This window comes from Hemiscyllium ocellatum, chromosome 8, assembly GCF_020745735.1.
Source record: "Hemiscyllium ocellatum isolate sHemOce1 chromosome 8, sHemOce1.pat.X.cur, whole genome shotgun sequence".
Lineage (NCBI taxonomy): Eukaryota > Metazoa > Chordata > Chondrichthyes > Orectolobiformes > Hemiscylliidae > Hemiscyllium > Hemiscyllium ocellatum.
The window spans coordinates 29,996,266-30,019,209 of record NC_083408.1 but is presented as its reverse complement, the minus strand read 5'-3'; the positions used below and the strand labels follow the sequence as shown (position 1 = coordinate 30,019,209).

The following is a 22,944-nucleotide window of genomic DNA, read 5'->3' as shown; positions in this document are numbered from 1 at the left end:
TAGGTCAGTTTTCAACATGATTCAAGAAACACAACACAGCGCAGAACAAAGCTTGATCAGATATTCGTCCACCACCGGTAGGGTTCATTCTCTCAACACCTGCTTCAAGAAACACAACACCTCAGCAGTTTGTGATGCCAACAAGATACACTTAAGAAACTGACTCAGGTTTCTCCGGCAGCATCCCCAAAACTTATAATTTCTACCACCTAGGATGATGAGCAGAAGCAGGATGAACACAGCCACTTTCAAGAGCTCCTCTAAGCCACGCACTATCCAGTCTTCGAACAATTTTATTTGTTCCAAATGGGTCAAAGTACCTTCACTACACAGATTGCAATAGTTTAAGAAAGTGACTTTCTACCTTTTAAAGGGCAATTGAAACGGGTATTGACTGCCGTTCTTGTCAGTGATACCTACAGCCCACGAATGAATTTAAGAAAAGTTAAAAGTGAAAAGTATAAGATAAGATGCCTCAATAGGGCTGAACAAGTCCTGGTTCAAGTTCCATCTGCTCCAGGGTGTGTAATACCATCACTGAACAGGCTGATTAGGAAAGAAAAAAGGACCAGTGAGGTTCGAGGTAAAAAGGTCAAAAGAGAATATAGCAGGCTTCCATCATCGGACAGTTAATGGGCAAACTTGGTTTTGGTCGGCTGTGACACTATGAAAATTGAATCCTTTTGTATGCTGCATGTAGCAATTGAAAAAAAAATTTTTCTGATAATATGAACATTGATGAAAAGAATTGGGAAATGGCCCATACAGCTGAAAAGTGAGTCAAAAAAGTTGGCAAAAAAGAAATTACTGCAGTACAATACCCAATATCACAAATTTGGCCAAAAAGCATTATTGCTGTGTTTTTGGTAAACCAAGTGAGTTTCAGCAGGCTGCATCCTTTTTTGCTCGAGAACTGACCTCCTTTGCTCAGAACAAAACTTGGCAACAAACTATATATCTGAATTTTAATTCTGGAAATAACCTGCACAGAGTCACAGAGGAGAAATCACTGCACTTGCCAACAAACATGGTCAGGAATAGCAAACAGCAGACTTGGGGATTGATGGGAAATGAGTAAGCAATAAAGTGCGCAGCAACTCTGCCAAATAGTTTTTTTAGTTTTTTTTTAATTTTTCAATAAACTTGGGCTTGGACTCTGATAACATCATGTTCTTTTTATTTTAGTATCAAACATGAACAAACAAATCATTCCAACTCCTATCATATATGAAGTCCGATGTTCTCTGCCACAACCCTTTTTTCTGCTTTTGAACTGACAAACAAGATTTAAAACTAATCAAATTTCAAAACTGGAAAAAGAACGACAAAACATATGCAATTAAAATATTATGAAACATATAGATTGGAATCACCGATAAGTATGATAACCTCCAATGTCTGTTGTGGTAGCCATTAAAGTAACAGCCATAGGTCAATTAAATAAGGCAAACCATGAGAAAAATTGGACCTGAAATTCAGATACAATGTTCAGCTACATTCAAAATTGAACAGTTAAAGAATTGAAAATGGCACTGCTTTTCTGATATTTATGCACATATAACATAAAACTGGACTTACACAAAACACAGTATTGCAAGTACAGGTAATCAGAATTAGTTGTGTTCAATTGTGGATAAATCTTAAATCTCACAAAATAGGCCAAGTTAAGGAGGTGGCAGTGATAATGTAATCTGAGGGACATGGGTTTGAATCCCACTAAAGCAGATTAAGAACTTTGAATTCATAAAAAATTAGGAGTTAAATACTAACTCCATGAAAACATGTCAAATGTCACAAAAATCAAATGTACTTTAGGGAAGGAAATCTGCCATACTTACTGGAATCCTACAATCCTTGGCTCTTAAAAGGCCCACTGAAATGGCCAAGCAAACCATGCAAAGGTGTCAAACCATGACACAGTCTAATGAATTTGACCAAGGTGCATGAAATAACAATGACAAATCCAGTCCTGTTGACCTATAAGATCCTACTCAGAAATATCTTGTTGCTTGTATGCTGGGCGGCATGGTGGCACTGTGGTTAGCACTGCTGCCTCACAGCACCAGGGACCTGGGTTCAATTCCTGCCTCAGGCGACTGACTGTGTGGAGTTTGCACGTTCTCCCCGTGTCTGCGTGGGTTTCCTCCGGGTGCTCCGGTTTCCTCCCACAGTCCAAAGATGTGCGGGTCAGGTGAATTGGCCATGCTAAATTGCCCGTAGTAAGGGGTATATGTAGGGGTATGGGTGGATTGTGCTTCGGCGGGTCGGTGTGGACTTGTTGGGCCGAAGGGCCTGTTTCCACACTGTAAGTAATCTAAAATTTGGAGAGCTGCCCCACAAACTAATCAAGGAGTTTAGCAATAAAATTATATCATACCTCACAGGCCCATCGTCATCGCAGGTGTGGTGGCACAGCGGTGGGGTTACCCTGGGAATGATCAAAATTGATTCTGGACTCCATGACATTTCATGATGTGTCAAAAACAGGTTAAAAAAAACTTCTTGCTAGTTACCACCTACTGCTCCTCTTCAGATGACTAACCAGTGTTTCTCCATGTCAAACAACACTGTCCAGGGCACAGTATATTCTCAAGATAAGGGACTTCAATATGATTACCAAAAATGGTTCAGTGGCACCACGAAACCAAGCTGGTCAAGTCCTAAAAGAGACAGTTGTGATTGCGAGGGGATCAACAACTGGCAAAAAAATCCACTTAACCTTGTCCTCACCAGTCTACGTACCCCAGATTTGGATACACTCCACTTGTCTGGATGGGGGCAACTCCAACAAAACTCAAGAAACCTGACAACATTCAGAACAAAGCAGCTCACGTGACTGGCCACTCCTGCATCACCTAAACAGTCACTCCTTCGCTGTCATGCAGTGGCAGCAACGTGCAAAATCCACAAGATGAACTTGCCCAGGTTCTTTCGACAGCACATTCAAACTCATGCATGGAAATCCCACCACCTGTAATTACCCTTTACGCCACACAACATTGAAACTTGGAACCATATCACTGTTTACTCACCGTTTCTGGGTCAACATTCTAGAACTCTTTTTTAAACAGTATTGTATATGTACCTAGTCCCCGAGAACTGCACCAGTTCAAGGAGGTAACTCACTGCCATCTTGTCAAGTTCTAGCCAACAATGCCCAAATCCCATGAAATAATTATATGTAATTGATAGAAAACAAATAGTCACAGCATTCAGTATGTATCCCAGTGTATTTTCAGTAATTTTGTTTCTTAAAAAAACAGAATGCTTATAATTCAGAGCTGGCTTCTTGCAAATGAATAGAGTCTCTATAGAGCATTTCAGAGAATGACCAACAATGAGTCTGAGCTGAACATATCTTTCCAGCTGTTAGTTTCAAATGTCAGCTTTTTAAAAACTGTGACAAAGTGAATCAAAGATGTATTTCTTTCTATATTTGTATTCCTTTTGTAATTAATTAAATGGAATAAGACAGGGAGGAATGAAGAGTATATAATTAATACCATGTTATCCTACTGGAGATCAATTTTTCAAAAGTACACATTTATGCTAGATGAAACCATTAATTGAATTATCCAGAGAATTAATAGTCATATTGAATAAAACTCTTGCAATAAGTCAACGGAAATACTCTATAAACTAGAAGGAAAACCAACTGTTGTCAACCAGTTCGTGCCCATAAGAGAAACTTGCTATACCCATAAATTGGAATCTGGCATATTGTTGTCATCAGGAAGTGACTTCATGAATGAAATCTAAACCATAGATTATACTGGATCTTTTGCAAAAACTGCACAAATGCAGCTGTGTTGTAAATTAGCACAGATTCACTTGATCCATGAATGTTGAAACACCATTGAATGGATGCAAGTTTGTTCAGTGAACTGGAAGGTTCGTTTTCAGATGTTTTGTTACCATACTAGGTAACATCATCAGTGAGCCCCCAGTGAACCACTGGTGTTAGTGACATACTTTCTATTTATGTGTTTTGGTTTCTTTGGGTTGGAGACTCCATTTCTTGTAGTGATGTCATTTCCAGTTATTTTTCAGCAAGGGTGGTAAACGGGGTCGAAGTCAATGAGTGTGTTGATAGAGTTCTGGCTGGAATACCATGTTTCTAGGAATTCTCGTGCATGTCTCTGTTTGGCTTGTCCTAGGATGGATGTGTTGTCCCAGTCGAAGTGGTATCCTTCCTTATCCGCATGTAAGGAAACTAGTAAGAGTGGGTCATGTCTTTTTGTGGCTATTTGATGTTCATTATTCCTGGTGGCTAGTTTCTGCCTGTTCGCCCAGCGTATTCAAAAAAGAATGGGTACCCAATGAACACAGTCTGCCGATTTCTCAGCAACAAACACAAACGAGCAGAGAAAATACATCCAGAAACCCTAGCCACTCTCTCCGGCATCAAAGACATCTCAAAAATGACTGCTAGACTACTCAGACCTCTTGGCATTATGGTAGCCCACAAACCCACCAACACACTAAACAGCAGCTAATGAACTTGAAAGACCCTACAATGACAACAAGCAAAACTAATGCCATTTACAAAATACCTTGCAAGAACTGTAACAAACACTACATCAGACAAACAGGCAGAAAACTAGCTACCAGGATACGTGAACATCAACTAGCCACAAAAGGACATGACCCACTATCGCTGGTATCCTTACACACAGATGAGGAAGGACACCACTTTGACTGGGCCAACACATTCACTCTAGGACAAGCCAAACAAACAGAGACACACACACGAGAATTTCTAGAAGCATGGCATTCTGAGCAGAACTCTATCAACAAACACATTGACTTAGACCCCATTCACCACCCGCTAAGAAAAAGAACAGGAAATGATGTCACCAACCCAAGAAAATCTAAACACAAAGAGAAAGCAGGTCACTAACACGAGTGCTTCATCGGAGGCTCACTGATGATGTTACCTAGTATGGTGATGAAACGTCTGAAAACGAGTCTTCCAGCTCAGAGAGTAAACTTATGTCCAGAACCTCAACCTGAGCTACAAATCTTCTCAAAGCTCGCTAATGCCACTGAATATTCTTTCTCCCCAGTGCAGTGAGATGAGTACATACCACTTGTGGCACTCTGCATTTGCATTGTCTTTCCGAAGACCAGCTTCTGCTTCTTCTTTCCCTAAGAGACAAAAATAAAAGAGTGACAGCACATCAGCTAACTCACCATTTGCAAACTCATTTAATCTCCTGGAGTATGGCTGCCTTCAATACTGGACCATGCACATAATTGATCAAATGTCAACAAGAACAAATTGGTATTGTTTCATTAATAAAGGTTCCCTTTGTTTTCAGTCTCATTGCTGCTAAGTCACTTCTGAAGAAAGACTAGCAAAATATAATGCTTAAAATTAAACTGATACTGACCTCCAAATTAACATTGGGTTAATGCTGCTTTAGAAAGTTTTAATTCATGAACTGGCTTTCTCCCCTTGTACAAAGTAAACATTATTTATGGGATTATCCTCGAATTACAATTTAGGGCGGCACGGTGGCACAGTGGTTAGCACTGCTGCCTCACAGCGCCAGGGACCTGGGTTCAATTCCCGCCTCAGGCGACTGACTGTGTGGAGTTTGCACGTTCTCCCTGTGTCTGCGTGGGTTTCCTCCGGGTGCTCCAGTTTCCTCCCACAGTCCAAAGATGTGCAGGTCAGGTGAATTGGCCATGCTAAATTGCCCGTAGTGTTAGGTAAGGGGTATGGGTGGGTTGCGCTTCGGCGGGTCGGTGTGGACTTGTTGGGCCGAAGGGCCTGTTTCCACACTGTAAGTAATCTAATCTAAGTTCTACTCAGTTCTTTTTAAAATTGAAACTTTAGTTAATTTTTAAGGAAGGAGAGTTGTTCCAGGCAATAGTGGCAGGTTTTGTGCAAGTAGTTAAATTTAAGTATACTTGAGTCAGGGTTCCGACAACTTACAGCCCTTTGCCAGATTTCACTGAGACAGGATTGAAGATAACCGGGGAAGTCAATTGGATCTGTCAGTAAGTACTTTAAATACTCTTAAAAACAAAAATTCTGGAATACCAGCAAGGGCACCCATTTCCTGACCCATTAACAATTTGCCAGGGTCATTGCAATGATTACACAAGGTGGAAAGAGGTTCTTCAGTCAAACTGACAAGTTGAGAAGACTTTGAGGTGAAAAAGTGAAGGGCTCCAACCATGGCTAGTTTAAAGCTATTCAAAATGCTTCTTCTCTCATCATCCTATTAATGTCTGACAGGCTTCTCATCAAGTACCTTCACTCAGTTTCAGCTACATTTCTCTGCAATCAATAAACAAGAGGTGTAAGCGTAGGCCATTCAGCCCTTTGAGCCAGCACCACCATTCATTATGATCATGGCTGATCATCCACCATCAATATCCTGTTCCTGCCTTATCCCCATAACCCTCGATTCCACTACCTTTAAGAGTTCTATTCATCTCTTTTTTGAACGTATCCAGAGACCTGTCCTCTACTGCTTTCTGAGACAGAGCATTCCATATATCTACCACTCTCTGGTGAAGAAGTTTCTCCTCAACTCTGTTCTAAATGGCCTACCCCTTATTTTTAAACTTGTCCATAAGTGGAAACATGTTTCCTGCCTCCAGTGTGTCCAATCCTTTAATAATCTTATACATCTTACTCAGATGCCTTCTCATCCTTCTAAACTCAAGCGTACACAAGCCCTGTCGCTCCAATCTTTCAACATATGATAGTCCCGCCATTCTGGGAATTGACCTTGTGAACCTACACTGCACTCCCTCAATAGCCAGAATGTCCTTCCTCAAATTTGGAACCAAAACTGCACACAATACTCCAGGTGCAGTCTCACCAGGGTGCTGTACAGCTGCAGAAGGACCTCTTTGCTCCTATTACTCAATTCCTCTTGTTATGAGGGCCAGCATGTCATTAGCTTTCTTCACTGCCTGCTGTACCTGCATGCTTGCTTTCATTGACTGATGTACAAGAACACCTAGATCTCGTTGTACTTCCCCTTTACCTAACTTGACTCCATTTAGATAGTAATCTGCTTTCCTGTTCTTGGCACCAAAGTGGATTTATCCACATTAAATTGCATCTGCCATGCATCCGTCCACTCACCCAGTCTGCCCAAGTCATCCTATATTCTCCTAACATCCTCCTCACATTTCACCCTGCCACCCAGCTTTGTATCATCAGCAAATTTGTTAATATTACTATTAATACCTTCATCTATATCATTAACGTATATTGTAAACAACTGCGGTCCCAGCACTGAACCTTGTGGTACCCCACTGGTCACTGCCTGCCGTTCCGAAAGGGACCCGTTTATCACTACTCTTTGCTTCCCGTCAGCTAGCCAATTTTCAATCCAAGTCAGTATTTTGCCTCCAATACTATGTATCCTAATTTTGCTCACTAACCTCCTATGTGGGACGTTATCAAAGGCTTTCTGAAAGTCCAGGTACACTACATCCACTGGCTCTCCCTTGTCCATCTTCACAGTTACATCCTCAAAAAAATCCATAAGATTAGTCAAGCATGATTTCCCCTTTGTAAATCCATGCTGACTCTGACCTATCTTGTTACTGCTATTCAAATGAATCGTAATTTCATCTTTTATAATTGATTCCAGCATCTTTCCCACCACTGACGTCAGGCTAACTGGTCTATAATTCCCTGTTTTCTATCTCCCTCCTTTCTTGAAAAGTAGGACAACATTAGACACCCTCCAATCCACAGGAACTGATCCTGATTCTATAGAACATTGGAAAATGATTACCAATTCATCCATGATTTCTGGAGCTATCTCCTTAAGTACCCTGGGTTGCAGACAATCAGGTCACGGGGACTTATCAGCCTTCAGACCTAACAGTCTATCCACACCATTTCCTGCCTAATATAAATACTCTTCAGTTCATCCATTACCCTGGGTCCTTTAGCCACTATTACATCTGGGAGATTGCTTGTGTCTTCCCCAGTGAAGACTGATCCAAAGTACCTATTCAACTCTTTTGCCATTTCCGTGTACCCCATAATAAATTCACCCGTTTGTCTTCAAAGGCCCAATTTTAGTCTTAACCATTTTTCTTTCTTTTAACATACCTAAAAAAGCTTTTACTATCCTCCTTTATATTTTTGGCCAGTTTGCCTTCGTACCTCATTTTGTCTCCGTGTATTGCCTTTTTAGTTATCCGCTGTTGCTCTTTAAAAGTTTCCCAGTCCTCCAGTTTCCTGCTCATCTTTGCTACATAATACTACTTCTCTTTACTCTTTATACAGTCCTTCACTTCCCTAGTCAGCCACGGCCGTCTCTACCTCCCCTTAGGGTCTTTCTTCCTCTTTGGAATGAACTGATCCTGCACCTTCTGCATTGTATCCAGAAATTAACTGCCATCCCTGCTAGAGTACTGAACTTTGGCCAGCTCCTCCCTCATAGCTCCATAACTTCCTTTATTCAATAGCAATACTGACACTTCTCTCGCAAAAATTGCTGATTAAAACTTATCATTATTATGGTCACTACCTCCTAATGGCTCCTTTACTTCGAGGTGCCTGATCAAATCCGGTTCGTTCCGTAACACCAAGTCCAGAATTGCCTTCTCCCTGGTAGGGTCCAGTACAAGCTGTTCTAAGAATCTATCTCGGAAGCACTCCACAAACTCCCTTTCTTGGGGTCCAGTAACATCCTGATTCTCCCAGTCTACTTGTATGTTGAAATCCCCCACAACAACTGTAGTAACACCTTTGCAACAGGCCAATTTCAACGCCTTATTCAATTTGCATCCTACATCCAGACTACGATTTGGGGGCCTGTAGATATCTCCCATTAGGGTCTTTCTACCCTTAGAATTTCTCAGCTCTATCCATACTGACTCTATATCTCCTGATTCTACACCTACTTAAATAGAACCACTAACCTTCCCAACAGCCTCTGTTCACAAGAGGCTCCCAAGCACTGAGGATGTCACCTAGACAGGGGACGAAACATCTGCAACACAAATTCCCAGCTCGGCGAACAGAACCACAACAGCCTCTGTTCTCTAACTATGGCATGGGAGCAATGTATACAGCTGTATATGCAGCCTTGATGACAGACAAGAGAAGTAAAACCACCAACAGTACTAGCAGGTGTTTTTACTACTGCTGCTTCTTTATGCTCTGCCACATGCTCCTCCACTGGACACAGAGAACAGATCACAGAGATTCAACTGGAAGGAGACAAATTCCCAAATAAAGGGCACACCACATCTTTGCAAAATGGGCCTCAGGTGACTTTGGTTATCATCACAAGATCACTGTTGACATCTGCAGCCTCTCGAACAAGACCTCCTTTCTCAGTGGAGCTGCTGCGTATGCAGTGGAGTTCCCTGGCTCTTGAACAGCCAGGGAATTCCTAGAGGCATGGCACTCATCCACAGATTCAATCAATAAGCACATCGACCTGGACCCAATATACCGACCACTGCAGCGGACAGCTGGAACTGACAACCGGAAGCGGCAGATTCAAGCCACTACAAATGGCGGAGGAAAGATCACAGAAGCACTTCACAGGAGGGTCCCAAGCACTGAGGATGTCACCTAGACAGGGGACGAAACATCTGCAACACAAATTCCCAGCTCGACGAATAGAACCACAACAACGAGCACCCGAGCTACAAATCTTCTCACAAACTTTGAAGTTAATCCCACTTTTCTGCACTTAATCCACCGCAAAAGGTTTTCCATTTTAATTATGCGTGGTATTCAGTTTTGTAATTATTTTTGAATCTGCTTTCATTATATTTTCAGGCGGTGTGTGCCTGAACACAATTCACAGCATACTCCACTCTACAATCAAAAACTTTTAGACACAATCCAAAACAAAGCATTTCAATTAATTGGTACTCTATCCACCACCTGAAACATTCATTCTCTCCACTGTTGCTACAAATTGGCTGCAGAATATACCACGATAAGATGCACCACAGCAACTCATCATAGCTTCTTTAACCACACTAACCAAATCACGGACCTCTAGCGTCCAGAAATAGTAGGGCAGTAGATGCATTCAAGCATCACAACTTTCTCAACCGCTAAACACATTACCTTGACTTTGAAATTTATGTTCCAGTTGGATTAAAACCCTGAAGCGCCCTAACTGCTTTGGAAGGGCTTTCGGACACTGTAGTAACTAGTAATGATGTCATTAAACTGGTGCTCATTGGGCCTGATTAGAACAGTGTGGGTGAAGTTAGAAAAAAGGAGTAAAACATATGAAGAGTGAGGCAGAAGCCAGATATCCAGCAGTTTGAACGTTAGAAACATGTGCAGAGAAGCATAAGATGGTAGAGAATTTGGAATAGTTTCTCAATAAGGCAACAGCAAAATTATAACTTGGCACATATCTCTCTTAGAATACCACAAATTGAATATTTGTCTTGATTTATGATAGTCTTATAAAGATAAGCTGAAAGCCATTTCTTGACAATATCTTCTCTTCAACCAGTATGAAATGAACCATAACACCCAGATGTGGCTATAAAACCACACAAAAGATGACAGCAGTGATGGGATCGACTGCCTAGAAAATCATAGCAGTAGTGAAGTTCAAGAAAAAGACATGAAATCATTTGCAGAGAAGAACTCAACAAATTGTATTTCAACACATCATCAATATAGTTAACAGCCTGAAAAGCCAGCTTCTCCAAAAATATCTCTGAACAGAAAATTCTTAGAGATATAATCAAAAACAGCTTTAAGTCCGAGCATAAGCCTTTTATAGCCAGTAATGGGGAAAACAAGGAGAAAGTGACGACTGCAGATGCTGGAGATCAGAGTAGAGAGTGAGGTGCTGGAAAAGCACAGCAGGTCACGCAGCACCCGAGGAGCAGGGGAATCAACATTTTGGGCATAAACCCTTCATCAGGAATATTTTCCTGATGAAGGACTTATGCCCGAAACATTGAATCTCCTGGTCCTCAGATACTGCCTGATCTGCTGTGCTTTTCCAGCATCTCATTCTTGACACTCATGAAAAGAGGCTATTTACTGCATACCCAAAGCAGACTTGATTCCTTAAGCAAAGATGAAATCTCAATAATGCCCAGTCACTTTACCCTTTTGTCCTTAATATATTTGTAAAAACCCTTTGGATTCTCCTTAATTCTATTTGCCAAAGTTATCTCATGTCCCCTTTTTGCCCTCCTGATTTCCCTCTTAAGTATACTCCTACTTCCTTTATACTCTTCTAAGGATTCACTAGATATATCAAGTCTATACCTGACATATGCTTCCTTCTTTTTCTTAAACAAACCCTCAATTTCTTTAGCTGAAAAAGCGCAGCAGGTCAGGCAGCAACCACGGAGGAGAATCAACGTTTCGGGCATAAGCCTTTCTTGAGGAAAATTTTCCTGATGAAGAGCTTATGTCCAAAATGTTGATTCTCCTGCTCCTCGGATGCTGCCTGACCTGCTGTGCTTTTCCAGCACCTCACTCTCTACTCTGATCTCCAGCATCAGCTTATGCCCGAAACGTCGATTCTCCTGCTCCTTGGATGCTGCCTGACTTGCTGCGCTTTTACAGCAACACATTTTTCAGCTCTGATCTTCAGCATCTGCAGTCCTCACCTTCACCTCAATGTCTTTAGTCATCCAGCATTCCCTATACCTACCAGCCTTCCCTTTCACGCGGACAGGAATATACTTTCTCTGGATTCTTGTTATCTCATTTCTGAAGGCTTCCCATTTTCCAGCCATCCCTTTACCTGCGAACATCTGCCTCCAATCAGCTTTTGAAAGATCTTGCCTAATACCATCAAGGGTCAGTTTCCATGCTGTACATCTCTATGACTCTATGACACTGAACTGCGAGCATGAAATGTTTGAGAACAGCTCTGGTGAAAATCACAAGACATGAGAAGATGTGATTCATGGTGGCATTAGCCTGCTTGGGCAACAGAATTAACTATAATTTTCAAATGTAAAACCTTGCTGAAAATCAAGTTGTCTGTAGTAGATTTTATGGATGCCCATGTTTGGGAGAGAAGAATGGTGTGAATTCATGAATCAATAATATGTAGAGTATGCACCGCAGTAGTCAACAAAGATGACAGCTCACTAATGTGGCACATGACCAGAGATTTTTAAAAGTGTTGAGATCAAGAGGTATCTGCAACAAAATAAAAACTGCATTGTAATTATACCTCAGGGTACAATGTCCATAGTTCACTCTTTTCAACACACCATTCGAGGATCATACTCACACTGAATGGAATAGGTGGATGGCTGATGGAAGAAGAGCCATCATTAAGAGTGAAATAAGCTTGCTGCACTTGGGTGACATCATTAAGTGTGAGGCACTGTGTGCAAAATGTCACCAAATCATTCAAAATATGTGGAACATCCAATTCAATGCAAGGAGAGAAATGTGGAGTGATGATTTTTAAACTGAAAACAGCACATCTGATGCAGAGTGGGACATTCACGAGGATTCCCTAGACAAAGTGACTCAAAAGAAATGAAATGAAATGAGGAGGAATTTCTTCAGTCATTGTGTATTTAAGAAGCTACGTAGGTAGTTTCTTGATGAGTAAGAGGATCAAGAGTTTTTAGATTAGATTACTTACAGCGTGGAAACAGGCCCTTCGGCCCAACAAGTCCACACCGACCTGCCGAAGCGCACACACCCAGACCCATTCCCCTACACCTAACACTACGGGTAATTTAGCCAATTCACCTAACCTGCACGTTTTTTTTTGGACTGTTGGAGGAAACCCACGCAGACACGGGGAGAATGTGCAAACTCCACACAGAAAATCGCCTGAGGCGGGAATTGAACCCGGGTCCCTGGCGCTGTGAGGCAGCAGTGCTAACCACTGTTCCACCATGCCGCCCACAAAGAAGGAGGCAGGAGAATGGCATTGACAAACATATCAGCCACAAGCAAATAGTAGAACAGATTCGATGGGCCAAAAAGCCCAATTATACTCCTATATCATACGGTCTTATGAAATTAGACGGACATTATCCATTGAACACCAAAAACAATGAACTTGAAATGTTTTAAAAAGAGATGGTCCTAACCACTGGATTTTAACCTGTCTAGTTAAATATTTATACATTATTTAATAAGCCATGTCACATTAAATTAGGGTTAGTTTAGGAATGACTTCTTATTCACTCACTGAGGACACCTCACCACTTGTGGTGGAACATCTCATGTTCCATCACTACTGATGGTTTTCTCTTTCTCATTCTCATCATTCTTAGTCCCTTTCTTTCCCTCATTGCAAAAAAATTGGCCTATCCCTGGACTGATGTCTCCACAGTACCCAAACCAACTTAACTGTAATCTCTGAATTCATTGGACTTGGCTTACAGATCTTGAATGGCCCAATCCCAAAGTGTAAGGACATGGATGCTGACTATGCTACAACTAAACGCTTGACTGACCATAGCGAACCCTGGGCAGTAACAGCACTTCTCGACTATAGTCCTTCTTGATCCCACAGGTCCTCTTATTTTCAGATTTGGATACCTAGTTGAAGCATATACATTGCGTCTGCCACACAACCTGCTGACACAAGAGTTGGTCCCAGAACAGGTATGACAATATAATTAGCCTGGTTGTTTGGCTATGCCAAATTGCATGGATAAAAGGTAGAGGTGGATAGTGCCTATAGTACATGCAGGATCATTATTATGAAGACAGAATCGGATAAAAGGACTGGAGAAGCAAGTGGTGAGCTGCTGCCACCAGGTAATTGCTCTTACATATGAAGGAATTGGTGCAGTGTAATTTCTTGAGGAAGAAGAGAATTTGAAGCTGCAGAGAAATGACGTCCATTGAGGCAATAATGATATGAAAATGCACGCAAATAAGGAAGTCACCACTCATTAGTGAGATTTTTAACTCACCATTTAAACCTCAAAGGGAAAACAGGAAATTTATTCTTGACAATAACATGCTGATTCTTTCACTTGCACTTATTTTCTAACACATCTTACCCTTGCCCCCACACTGCTCTTGGGAGTAAACAATTCTACCACATTGTACACTTATTACAACTTAACTGTGCTGATAATGAAGTTCCACTACTCCACAAGCCATTAACAACTATTGTTCACAAGGATCAATCCAAGAATATCCACCTGATTGGGCTGCCACAGTGGGAAGAGAGAGGCCAGCTGATCAGCTTCTTGGAGCAAAGGCTCCCACAGTTTTTGAAGCTGGAGGTCGAGGCAGACTGGGTTCAGATCGACAGGCCCCGATCAGACCAGCCACTCCAGAACTATAGAGACAAGCAAATGGTGTTGGAAGCTTCTAGAGCACTGGGGAAGGGTCCACAGGCTCTGATATATAAAGGATCAAGAATTATGTTCTTTCAAGACTTTTCTGCAGCCGTGATCCATAAGAGGAAGGCCTTTGATGAGGTAAAAAAGGAGGCTGAGGGACTTGAATATTCAGTACTCTGTGATATCCGGTGATGTTATGTTTCAGCCACGGAGGGTCCGTGCTTAATTTTGATTCATTGGAAAAGGCAAAGGACTTCCTGGACACCTTAAAATAGACTGGCTGGCTCAAATAATACGGAAAATCGTGTTCACTTTCTGTTTTCTGTAGTTTGTCTGGTTTTGTCTTTTTTAATATGTGGGGTCTCCCTTTTTTCTCTCTCTCTCTCTCTCTTTCCTCTCCCTTCTTTCTCCCGTCCCATTATCCCATGTTTGTCTGTCATTCCCTTTTTCTCTTTCTTAGTCTGGGGTGGGTTTTTTTTTAAACCATCACTGCCTGGGGTCAAAGAATGGATGGGATGGGTTGAATGTCAACTTTTAATTTTTTTTGTTGTCAGACACTTGTAACTTTTTTGTACTTCATTTTGACTGGGTTTGAGGCACAGCTTCAGCTAGAAGGAGCCATTGAGGGGATAGAGGATATTATGAGCGCCCCCTGTGGGCAAGGGTGAAGTCTCGACTTATTTGTGTGATATATTGGTTCATTGTAGAAGTAATTGTTAGAAGTTATAATTTGGCAGTTGTTGTAGTTGTACTTTATACGAACTGTTTATTGTTTTCACTCGGTGCGTAATAAATGGGATTCTTCCTCTCAGGGGATCACAGGCTGCTTCGGATGGCTGTGGCTAACTGCTGGTTTAAATGGTGCACCTGGAATGTTAAAGGGAGTCATTCACTGACTAAGGGAAAAAAACAGATACTTTCCAGCCTTAGAAAGGAAAGGGTCGATGTAGCCTTGCTGCAAGAAACACATCTAACCGATTAGGAGCACTTGAAGTTATAGCAGGGAGGTTTCGACCGGATTTTTTTTATCTTTCAATTCGAAAAGTAGCTATACTCATTCAGAAGACTCTTCCATTTCAGTTGTTAGATCAAATTAAGGACGAATGCGAGGTGGTTTCTGATCCTTAAAGCTTTATTACATGGAGAGGAATGTGGAATCATGAATGTATATTGCTCCTCGGCACACCACCTCAAATGTTTTCTTTTAAACAGATGCGCTCTCCAGGTTGATGACCCTTGGGCCATGTCACAATTATAGGGAGAGTCTTTAACAGACGTATGGACACCGAGGTGGATAGGATGCCAAGGGGTCTTGTGGGTATATCCCTGAAATCCAGGCAGCTGGTGGACCTGAACAGGGAGCTGAGGTTGGTGGATATGTGGAGATGTCTTCACCCTGCGGGTAGGGACTTCACTTATTTTTCTAATCTACATATGTGCTATACTAGGATTGACTTGTTTTTTGCCCCCTCGGCCTTTGTGAATTCAATGCTGTCCTATAGAATTGGGAACATAGCTATTTCTGATCATGCGGCAGTGTACATGGAAGTTAAGGCTGGTGGCGATGGGACAGGAACGTGGCACGCACACATGGATCCTTTCCTCCTGAAGGATAGTAAGCTCAGAGAGTATTTTTCATGGTAATTTAAAATTATTTTGGGACACGAATTTGGGTATGGCCGGTCAGTGCTCTGGGAGACTGCCAAGGCCTATGCAAGGTGTTTGATTATTTCTTACTTGGTGACTCTGAAACGGCAGGAAAGGAGAGCAGCAGCCTGTGTATGAGGCTCAGCTGAAGGCAGCCGAAACAGCATATCTTGACAGACCGTCAATAACTAGGTTGCAGTGGATTATAGCCCTCTGAATGCCGCGTTCACCCAGGCAGCAAAGAGAGAGATTTCTTTTGAGAAACAGATTATTCGAGTATGGTGATAAACCCGGTAGGTATTTGGCATACTAGGCCAGAAAGAAGAGTGCCCCCCAATCTATCATATCCATTAGAGAGCATTCTGGTATTATCACCTGGAATCCCAAGAAGTTCAGGAGGTTCTACTCTGGGATGTACCAGTTGGAGGGCTGTTTGAGGACAGATTGGCGAAGATGGAGTCCTTTTTTAAGACCTTGAACCTCCCAAGTGTAACATCAGAGCAGGCATCTCTTTCGAACGCCCCTCTGACAATCCAAGAGATACAGGAGCGGTGAGGCAGCTCCAGAATGGTAAAGTACCCAGCCCAGATGGATTTCAGAGTGAGTTTTATAAGAGGTTCATAGACATGATGGCTGGGCCAATGTTGAATATGTACAATTTTTCATGCAGACAGGACTGCCTCCCATCTTCTCTGAAAGAAGCAAATATTTATCTTATTCCCAAGAGAGAGAAAGGCACTTTGTATCGGCCTATATTGTTATTAAACATGGGCTTTAAAATTTTGTTGAAAATGTTGGTGTTGAGGCTGGAGAAGGTCTTGCCCTTCTTTGTAAAGGAGGGCCAGACAGGTTTTATTAGGGGTCGCAGTTCCTCTAATAATATTAGGAGAGTGCTAAATATGGTTCAGGTGTACCAGCAAGGGTCGATTCTGGGCTTGGTAGTGTCCATGGATGCAGAGAAAGTACTTGACCGGGTGGAGTGGGCGTACCTCTTTTATATACTGGAATGGTTTGATCTTGGAGGGGTCTTTGCCAGGTGGGTGGCAGTGTTATATTGTGACCCTAAAGCAGCGGTTCTCAGTAATGGTAGAAAGTCTGACAATTTTAGTATTGGCAGAGGCAACCGACAAGGGTGCCCCCTCTCACCGTTGCTATTAACATTGGGGATTTAGCCATTGCAGAGGCCATCCGGATAGACCCCAATATAATTGCCCTGGCGGTAGGAAGGCATAAGATCATCCTTTACTCAGATGACATTCTTCTCTTTCTAACACTAAGGTCAGTGGAGACTTGGACAGTGCCAAAGGATGTTGCAGGTTACAGAGGGACGTGGATAAGTTGCAGGGCTGGGCTGAGAGGTGGCAAATGGAGTTAATGCGGAAGAGTGTGAGGTGATTCATTCTGGAAGGAGCAACAGGAATGCAGAGTACTGGGCTAATGGTAAGACACTTGGTAGTGTAGATGAGCAGAGAGATCTTGGTGTCCATGTACATAGATCCCTGAACGTTGCCATGAGGGTTGTTAGAGTTAAGAGGCATGTGGTGTGTTAGTTTCTATTGGTAGAGGGATTAAGGTTTGGAGCCACCAGGTCATGTTGCAGCTGTACAAAATTTACAGTACTGCATACAGTTCTTGTCACCGTATTATAGGAAGGATGCGGAAGCTTTGGAAAGGATTCAGAGGTGATTTACTCAGATGTTGCCTGGTATGGAGGGAAAGTCTTATGAGGAAAGGCTGAGCAAATTGAAGCTGTTTTTATTAGAGAAGAAGAAGGTTGAGAAGTGATTTAATCGAGACATATAAGGTAATCAAAGGGTTATATAGGGTGGACAGTGAGAGACCTTTTCCTTGCATGGTGATGGCTAGCACAAAGGGGACATAGTTTTAAATTTAGGGGTGATAGAGAATAGTAGGGGTGTGGAACACACTGCCTGCAACAGTGGTACTCACCAACTTTAAGGGCATTTAAATGGTCATAGGATAAACATATGAATGAAAATGGAACAGTGTAGATTAGATAGGTTTTAGATTGGTCCCACAGGTCGGCGCAACATCGAAGGCCAAAGAGTCTGTACTGTGCTGTAATATTCTCTGTTCTGTAAGTAGTTTCTCCTCAACTCGGTTTTAAATTTGCTATGCCTTATCCTAAGACTATGACCTCTCATCCTAGAATGCCCCACAAAAGGAAGCATCCACTCCACAACTACTTTATCCACACCTTTTATCATCTTGAATACCTCAATTTGATCTCACCTCATTCTTCAAAATACCAAACAGTATAGGCATAAACTGATCAATCTCTCTTCATACCACTAACCCCTCCTCTCTGGGAAAACGGAGTGAACCTCCTCTGAACTGTCTCCAATACCACTACACTTTTCCACAAATAAGGGGACCAAAACTGTACAATACTCCAGGTATGGTCTCACCAATGATATGCATGGCTGCAGCAATACTTCCTAATCTTTATATTCTATTCCTTTAGCTATAAAAAACAAATTCCATTCACTTTATAATTATGTACTGTAGCTGCATGCTAGTTTTCTGAGTCATGATCAAGGACACGCAGATCCCACTCTACTGTAGAACCCCAAAGTCTCTTCCCATTTAGATAATAGGTCGTGTTTCAATTTTTCTGACCAAAATGCATGAACTCACACTTATCCATGTTAAACTCAATCTGCTACATTTTAGCCCACTCTCTTCATCTATCTATATCCATTTGTAAGGTTATTATTTACTTAGAGGAGAAAGTGAGAACTGCAGATGCTGGAGATCAGAGCTGAAAATGTGTTGCTGGAAAAGCGCAGCAGGTCAGGCAGCATCCAAGGAACAGGAGAATTGACGTTTCGGGCATAAGTTCCTGAAGGGCTTATGCCCGAAACGTCGATTTGCCTGTTCCTTGGATTCCTGAAGAAGGGCTTATGCCCGAAACGTCGATTCTCCTGTTCCTTGGATGCTGCCTGACCTGCTGCGCTTTTCCAGCAACACATTTTCAGCTATTATTTACTTAGCGCAATTTAGCACCATGCCCATTTTTATATCATCTGCAAATTTAGCTGCAGAGCCAGTATCTCTGTATCCAAGTCGTTAACGTAGATTGTAAAGCTGGGGACCAAGACAAATACTGTGGTACCCCACTAGTTACTTCTTGCCATCCAGAAATAAAAACCATTTATCCCACACCGGTATCTAGACCATTTCTGTGTTCCCCACTATTAGCTCTCTGGTTTCACCTTCCAAGGAACCAACATTTACCTTAGCGCCTGTCTTCCCTTTTATATACCTGTAGAAGCTTTTGTTATCCTTTTTGGTATTTTGTGAGAGTTTTCTTTTGTAATTTTCCATAGATCTTTTTGTTTTAGTATACTTTTGTTTATGTTTGAATGTTTCCCAATCCTCCAGTTTGCCATTGGCCTTTGTAATATGGTATACTTTAATTTTTGACTTCATAACCTTGACCTTGACCTCCTTGTTTAGCCGTGGATTTGTTTTACCCCTTTATCACCTTTCTTCCTCACTGGGATGTATTTTAGTCTTGAGGAATTGAGTAGCCACCTTAAACAGCTGCCATTTCTCATCTGCTGTCTTACCTTTTAGCTCTCCTGCTCAATCTACTCAGGCCAAATTTGTCCTAATGCCTATTGCAGTTTAATTGCAGTACACTGGTATGAGACTGACCAAATACTTCTTCCCTTTGCTTTCTATTATTTCTACCCAGGCTGCTTTCACATCTTGACCTCTCTTGCTTATATCATTTCTCATTAGAACATCAATCCCTTCCCTCACCAGAATAGCAACACCACCTTCTTACTCTGGTCTCAGTAATCACTACTACATCATACCCATTCATTTCCATTTGGGCCATTAACTCATTCAGTTTGTTTTGAATGCTTTGTGCATTTCGATAAAGCTTTTAAATTTGATCTACTGGTAAACTTCCCCCATCTCTTCTAGAATTCCTTGGTGCATAAAAGGCATTCATCTGTTCTGCCCCTTGCGATTATTGAGCAGTAACCATCCACCACATTGCTAACATGCACTCTTACGTCCTCCTTTAAGTTGGGCTTTCTAATTCCCTCTCCTCTCCCCCCAAATATTTAGTTTAAACCCCTGCCTACAGGCCTAGTTATCAATTCACTAGGACTCTAGTCCTAGCATGATTCAGATGAAGACCATCTCTTCCTTCTTCCCCAGCACTGGTGCCAACGTTCCAGGAATTCAAACTCATTTCTCTCACACCAATCTTTATGCCACATATTTATCTGCTCAATCTTATTGACCCTGTGTCAATTAGCTTGTGGCTTTTTGGTTCTGCATTTTAATTTAGCCCCTAGCTGTTCAGACTCCCTTTGCAGGACCTCTGCCCTCCCCTAGTTTTATCCATGTCATCGATACCCTACATGGACTACGACAACTGGACTTTACCCTCCCACTACAAGTTCCTCTGTGGCCCAGTTAGATACCCCAAATCCAAGCACCATGTAGGCAATACAACCTTTGGGATTCACCATCCTGGACACAAAGAACAGCATCTCTGCCCCAAACTATATTATCCCCAATTCTGATGTGGAGATGCTGGTGTTAGACTGGCATGGACAAAGTTTTAAAATCACAACACCAGGTTACAGTCTAACAGGTTTATTTGGAAGTACTAGCTTGTGGAGCAATGCTCTTTTATCAGGTAGCTGTGGAGCAGGATCATAAGACACAGAATTTATAGCAAAAGATCAGTATCAAGCAATTGATACGATATATTGAACAAACCTAGATTGCTGTTAAGCCTTTCATCTTTTAGAATGGGTTGCAGGTTTTGGTTCATTAACATGGAAATCTCAGAACTTCTTTCAAGTCACATTCTTGAGACAGCTTAAGATTTTATAAAGAAAAGGTGACATCGCAGAGTCATAGAAATGTATAGCATGGAATAAGACCCTTTGGTCCAACCTATCTATGCCGACCAAATGTCCCAATCCAATCAGTCCCACCTGCCAGCCCCCAGCCTGTGTCCCTCTAAACCCTTCCTATTCATATACCCATCCAGATGTCTTTTAAATGTTGCATTTGTACTAGCCTCCACCATTTCCTCTGGCAGCTCATTCCATACACGCACCACACTCTGTATGAAAAGGCCTCTTTTACAGCTTTCTCCTCTCACCCTAACCTATACCCTCTAGTTCTGGACTTCCCCACTCCAGGGAAAAGACTTTGTCTAATTATCTTATCCATGTCCCTCATGATTTTATAAACCTCGAAAAGGTCACCCCTCAGCCTCAGACCCTCTAAGGAAAACAGCCCCAGCTTATTCAACCTTTCCTGATAGGTCAAGTCCTCCAATCCTTGTAACATCCTTGTAAATCATTTTTGGATCTTTTCAAGTTTCACAACATCCCTTCGACAGGAAGGAGACCAGAATTTAACTGCTGTACTCAGTACTCTGACCAATAAAGGAAAGCATACCAAATGCCTTCTTCACTATCCTATCCACTTGCGACTCTACTTTCAAGGAGTATGAACCTCCACTCCAAGGTCTCTTTGTTCAGCAATACTCCCTTACCATTAAGTGTATATGTCCTGCTAAGATTTGCTTTTCCAAAATGCAACACTGCGCATAAATTAAGCTCCATCTGCCACTCCTCAGCCCATTGGCCCATCTGATCAAGATCCCGTTGTAAGCCAAGGAAATCTTCTTCGCTGTCCACTACACCTCCAATTTTGGTGTCATCTGCAAACTTACTAACTGTACCTCTTATGCTCACATCCAAATCATTTATTTAAATGACGAAAAGTAATGGACCCTGCACTGATCCTTGTGACACTCCACCACCACCCTGTCTTCTACCTTTGAGCCAGTTTTGTATCCAAATGGCTAGTTCTCCCTGTACCTCATGAGATCTAACCTTGCTAACCAGTCTCCCATGGGGAACCTGGTTAAACGCCTCAGTGAAGTTCATATAGATCACACCTACTGTTCTGCCCTCATCAATCCTCTTTGTTACTTCTTCAAATAAACTCAATCAAGTTTGTGAGACATGTTTTCTCACACACAAAGCCATGTTGACTATCCCTAATCAGTCCTTGCCTTTCCAAATACCTGTATATCCTGTCCCTCAGGATTCCCTCCCTCAACTTGCCCACACCAATGTCAGGTTCATCTGTCTATAGATCCCTGGCTTGTCCTTACCACCTTTCTTAAATAGTGGCACCACGTTAGCCAACTTCCTGTCTTCTGGCACCTCACCTGTGTCTACCAATGATACAAATATCTCAGCAGGGGGCCCAACAATCACTTCCTAAGGTTCCCACAGAGTTCTAGGGTATACCTGATCAGGTCCTGGGGATTTATCCATTTTTATGCATTTCAAGACATACAGCACTTCCTCTTCTGTAACATGGACATTTTTCAAGATGTCGCCATCTATTTTCCCACATTCTGTATCTGCCATGTCCTTCTCCACAGTAAACACTGATGCAAAATACTCATTTAGTATCTGCCCCATCTCCTGCAGCTCCACATAAAGGTCATCTTGCTGAGCTTTGAGGGGCTCCATTCTCTCCCTAGATACCCTTTTGTCCTTAATGTATTTGTAAAAACCCTTCTCCTTAATTCTAGTTGCCAAAGCTATTTCATGTCCCCTTCTTGCCCTCCAGATTTCCCTCTGAAGTATACTCTTAATGCCTTTATACTCTAAGGATTCATTCGATCTATCCTGTCTATACCTGACTTATGCTTCCTTCTTTATCTTCACCAAACCCTCAATTTCTATAGCCATCCAGCATTTCCTACACCTACCAGCCTTTCCTTTCACCCTAACAGGAACATACTGCCTCTGGACTCTTGTTATCTCATTTCTGAAGGCTTCCCATTTTCCAGCCATCCCTTTACGTGCGAACATCTGCCCCAATCAGCTTTTGAAAGTTCTTGCGTAATACCGTCAAAATTAGCCTTTCTCCAATTTAGAACGTCAACTTCTAGATCTGGTCTATCCTTATCCATCACTATTTTAAAACTAATAGAATTATGGTCGCTGGCCC

The 22,944-nt window shown here is 42.0% G+C and overlaps 1 protein-coding gene across 1 annotated transcript in view; it reads right to left on the bottom strand.

Moving 5' to 3' along the window:
• LOC132817814 (regulator of microtubule dynamics protein 3-like) overlaps nt 1-22,944 on the bottom strand; it is a 232,906-nt gene that overhangs the window by 176,497 nt on the left and 33,465 nt on the right. The window contains exon 6 of the mRNA XM_060828311.1: nt 5,088-5,148. Coding sequence (XP_060684294.1) covers nt 5,088-5,148 — 61 coding nt within the window. The remainder of the gene's footprint in view (nt 1-5,087; nt 5,149-22,944) is intronic.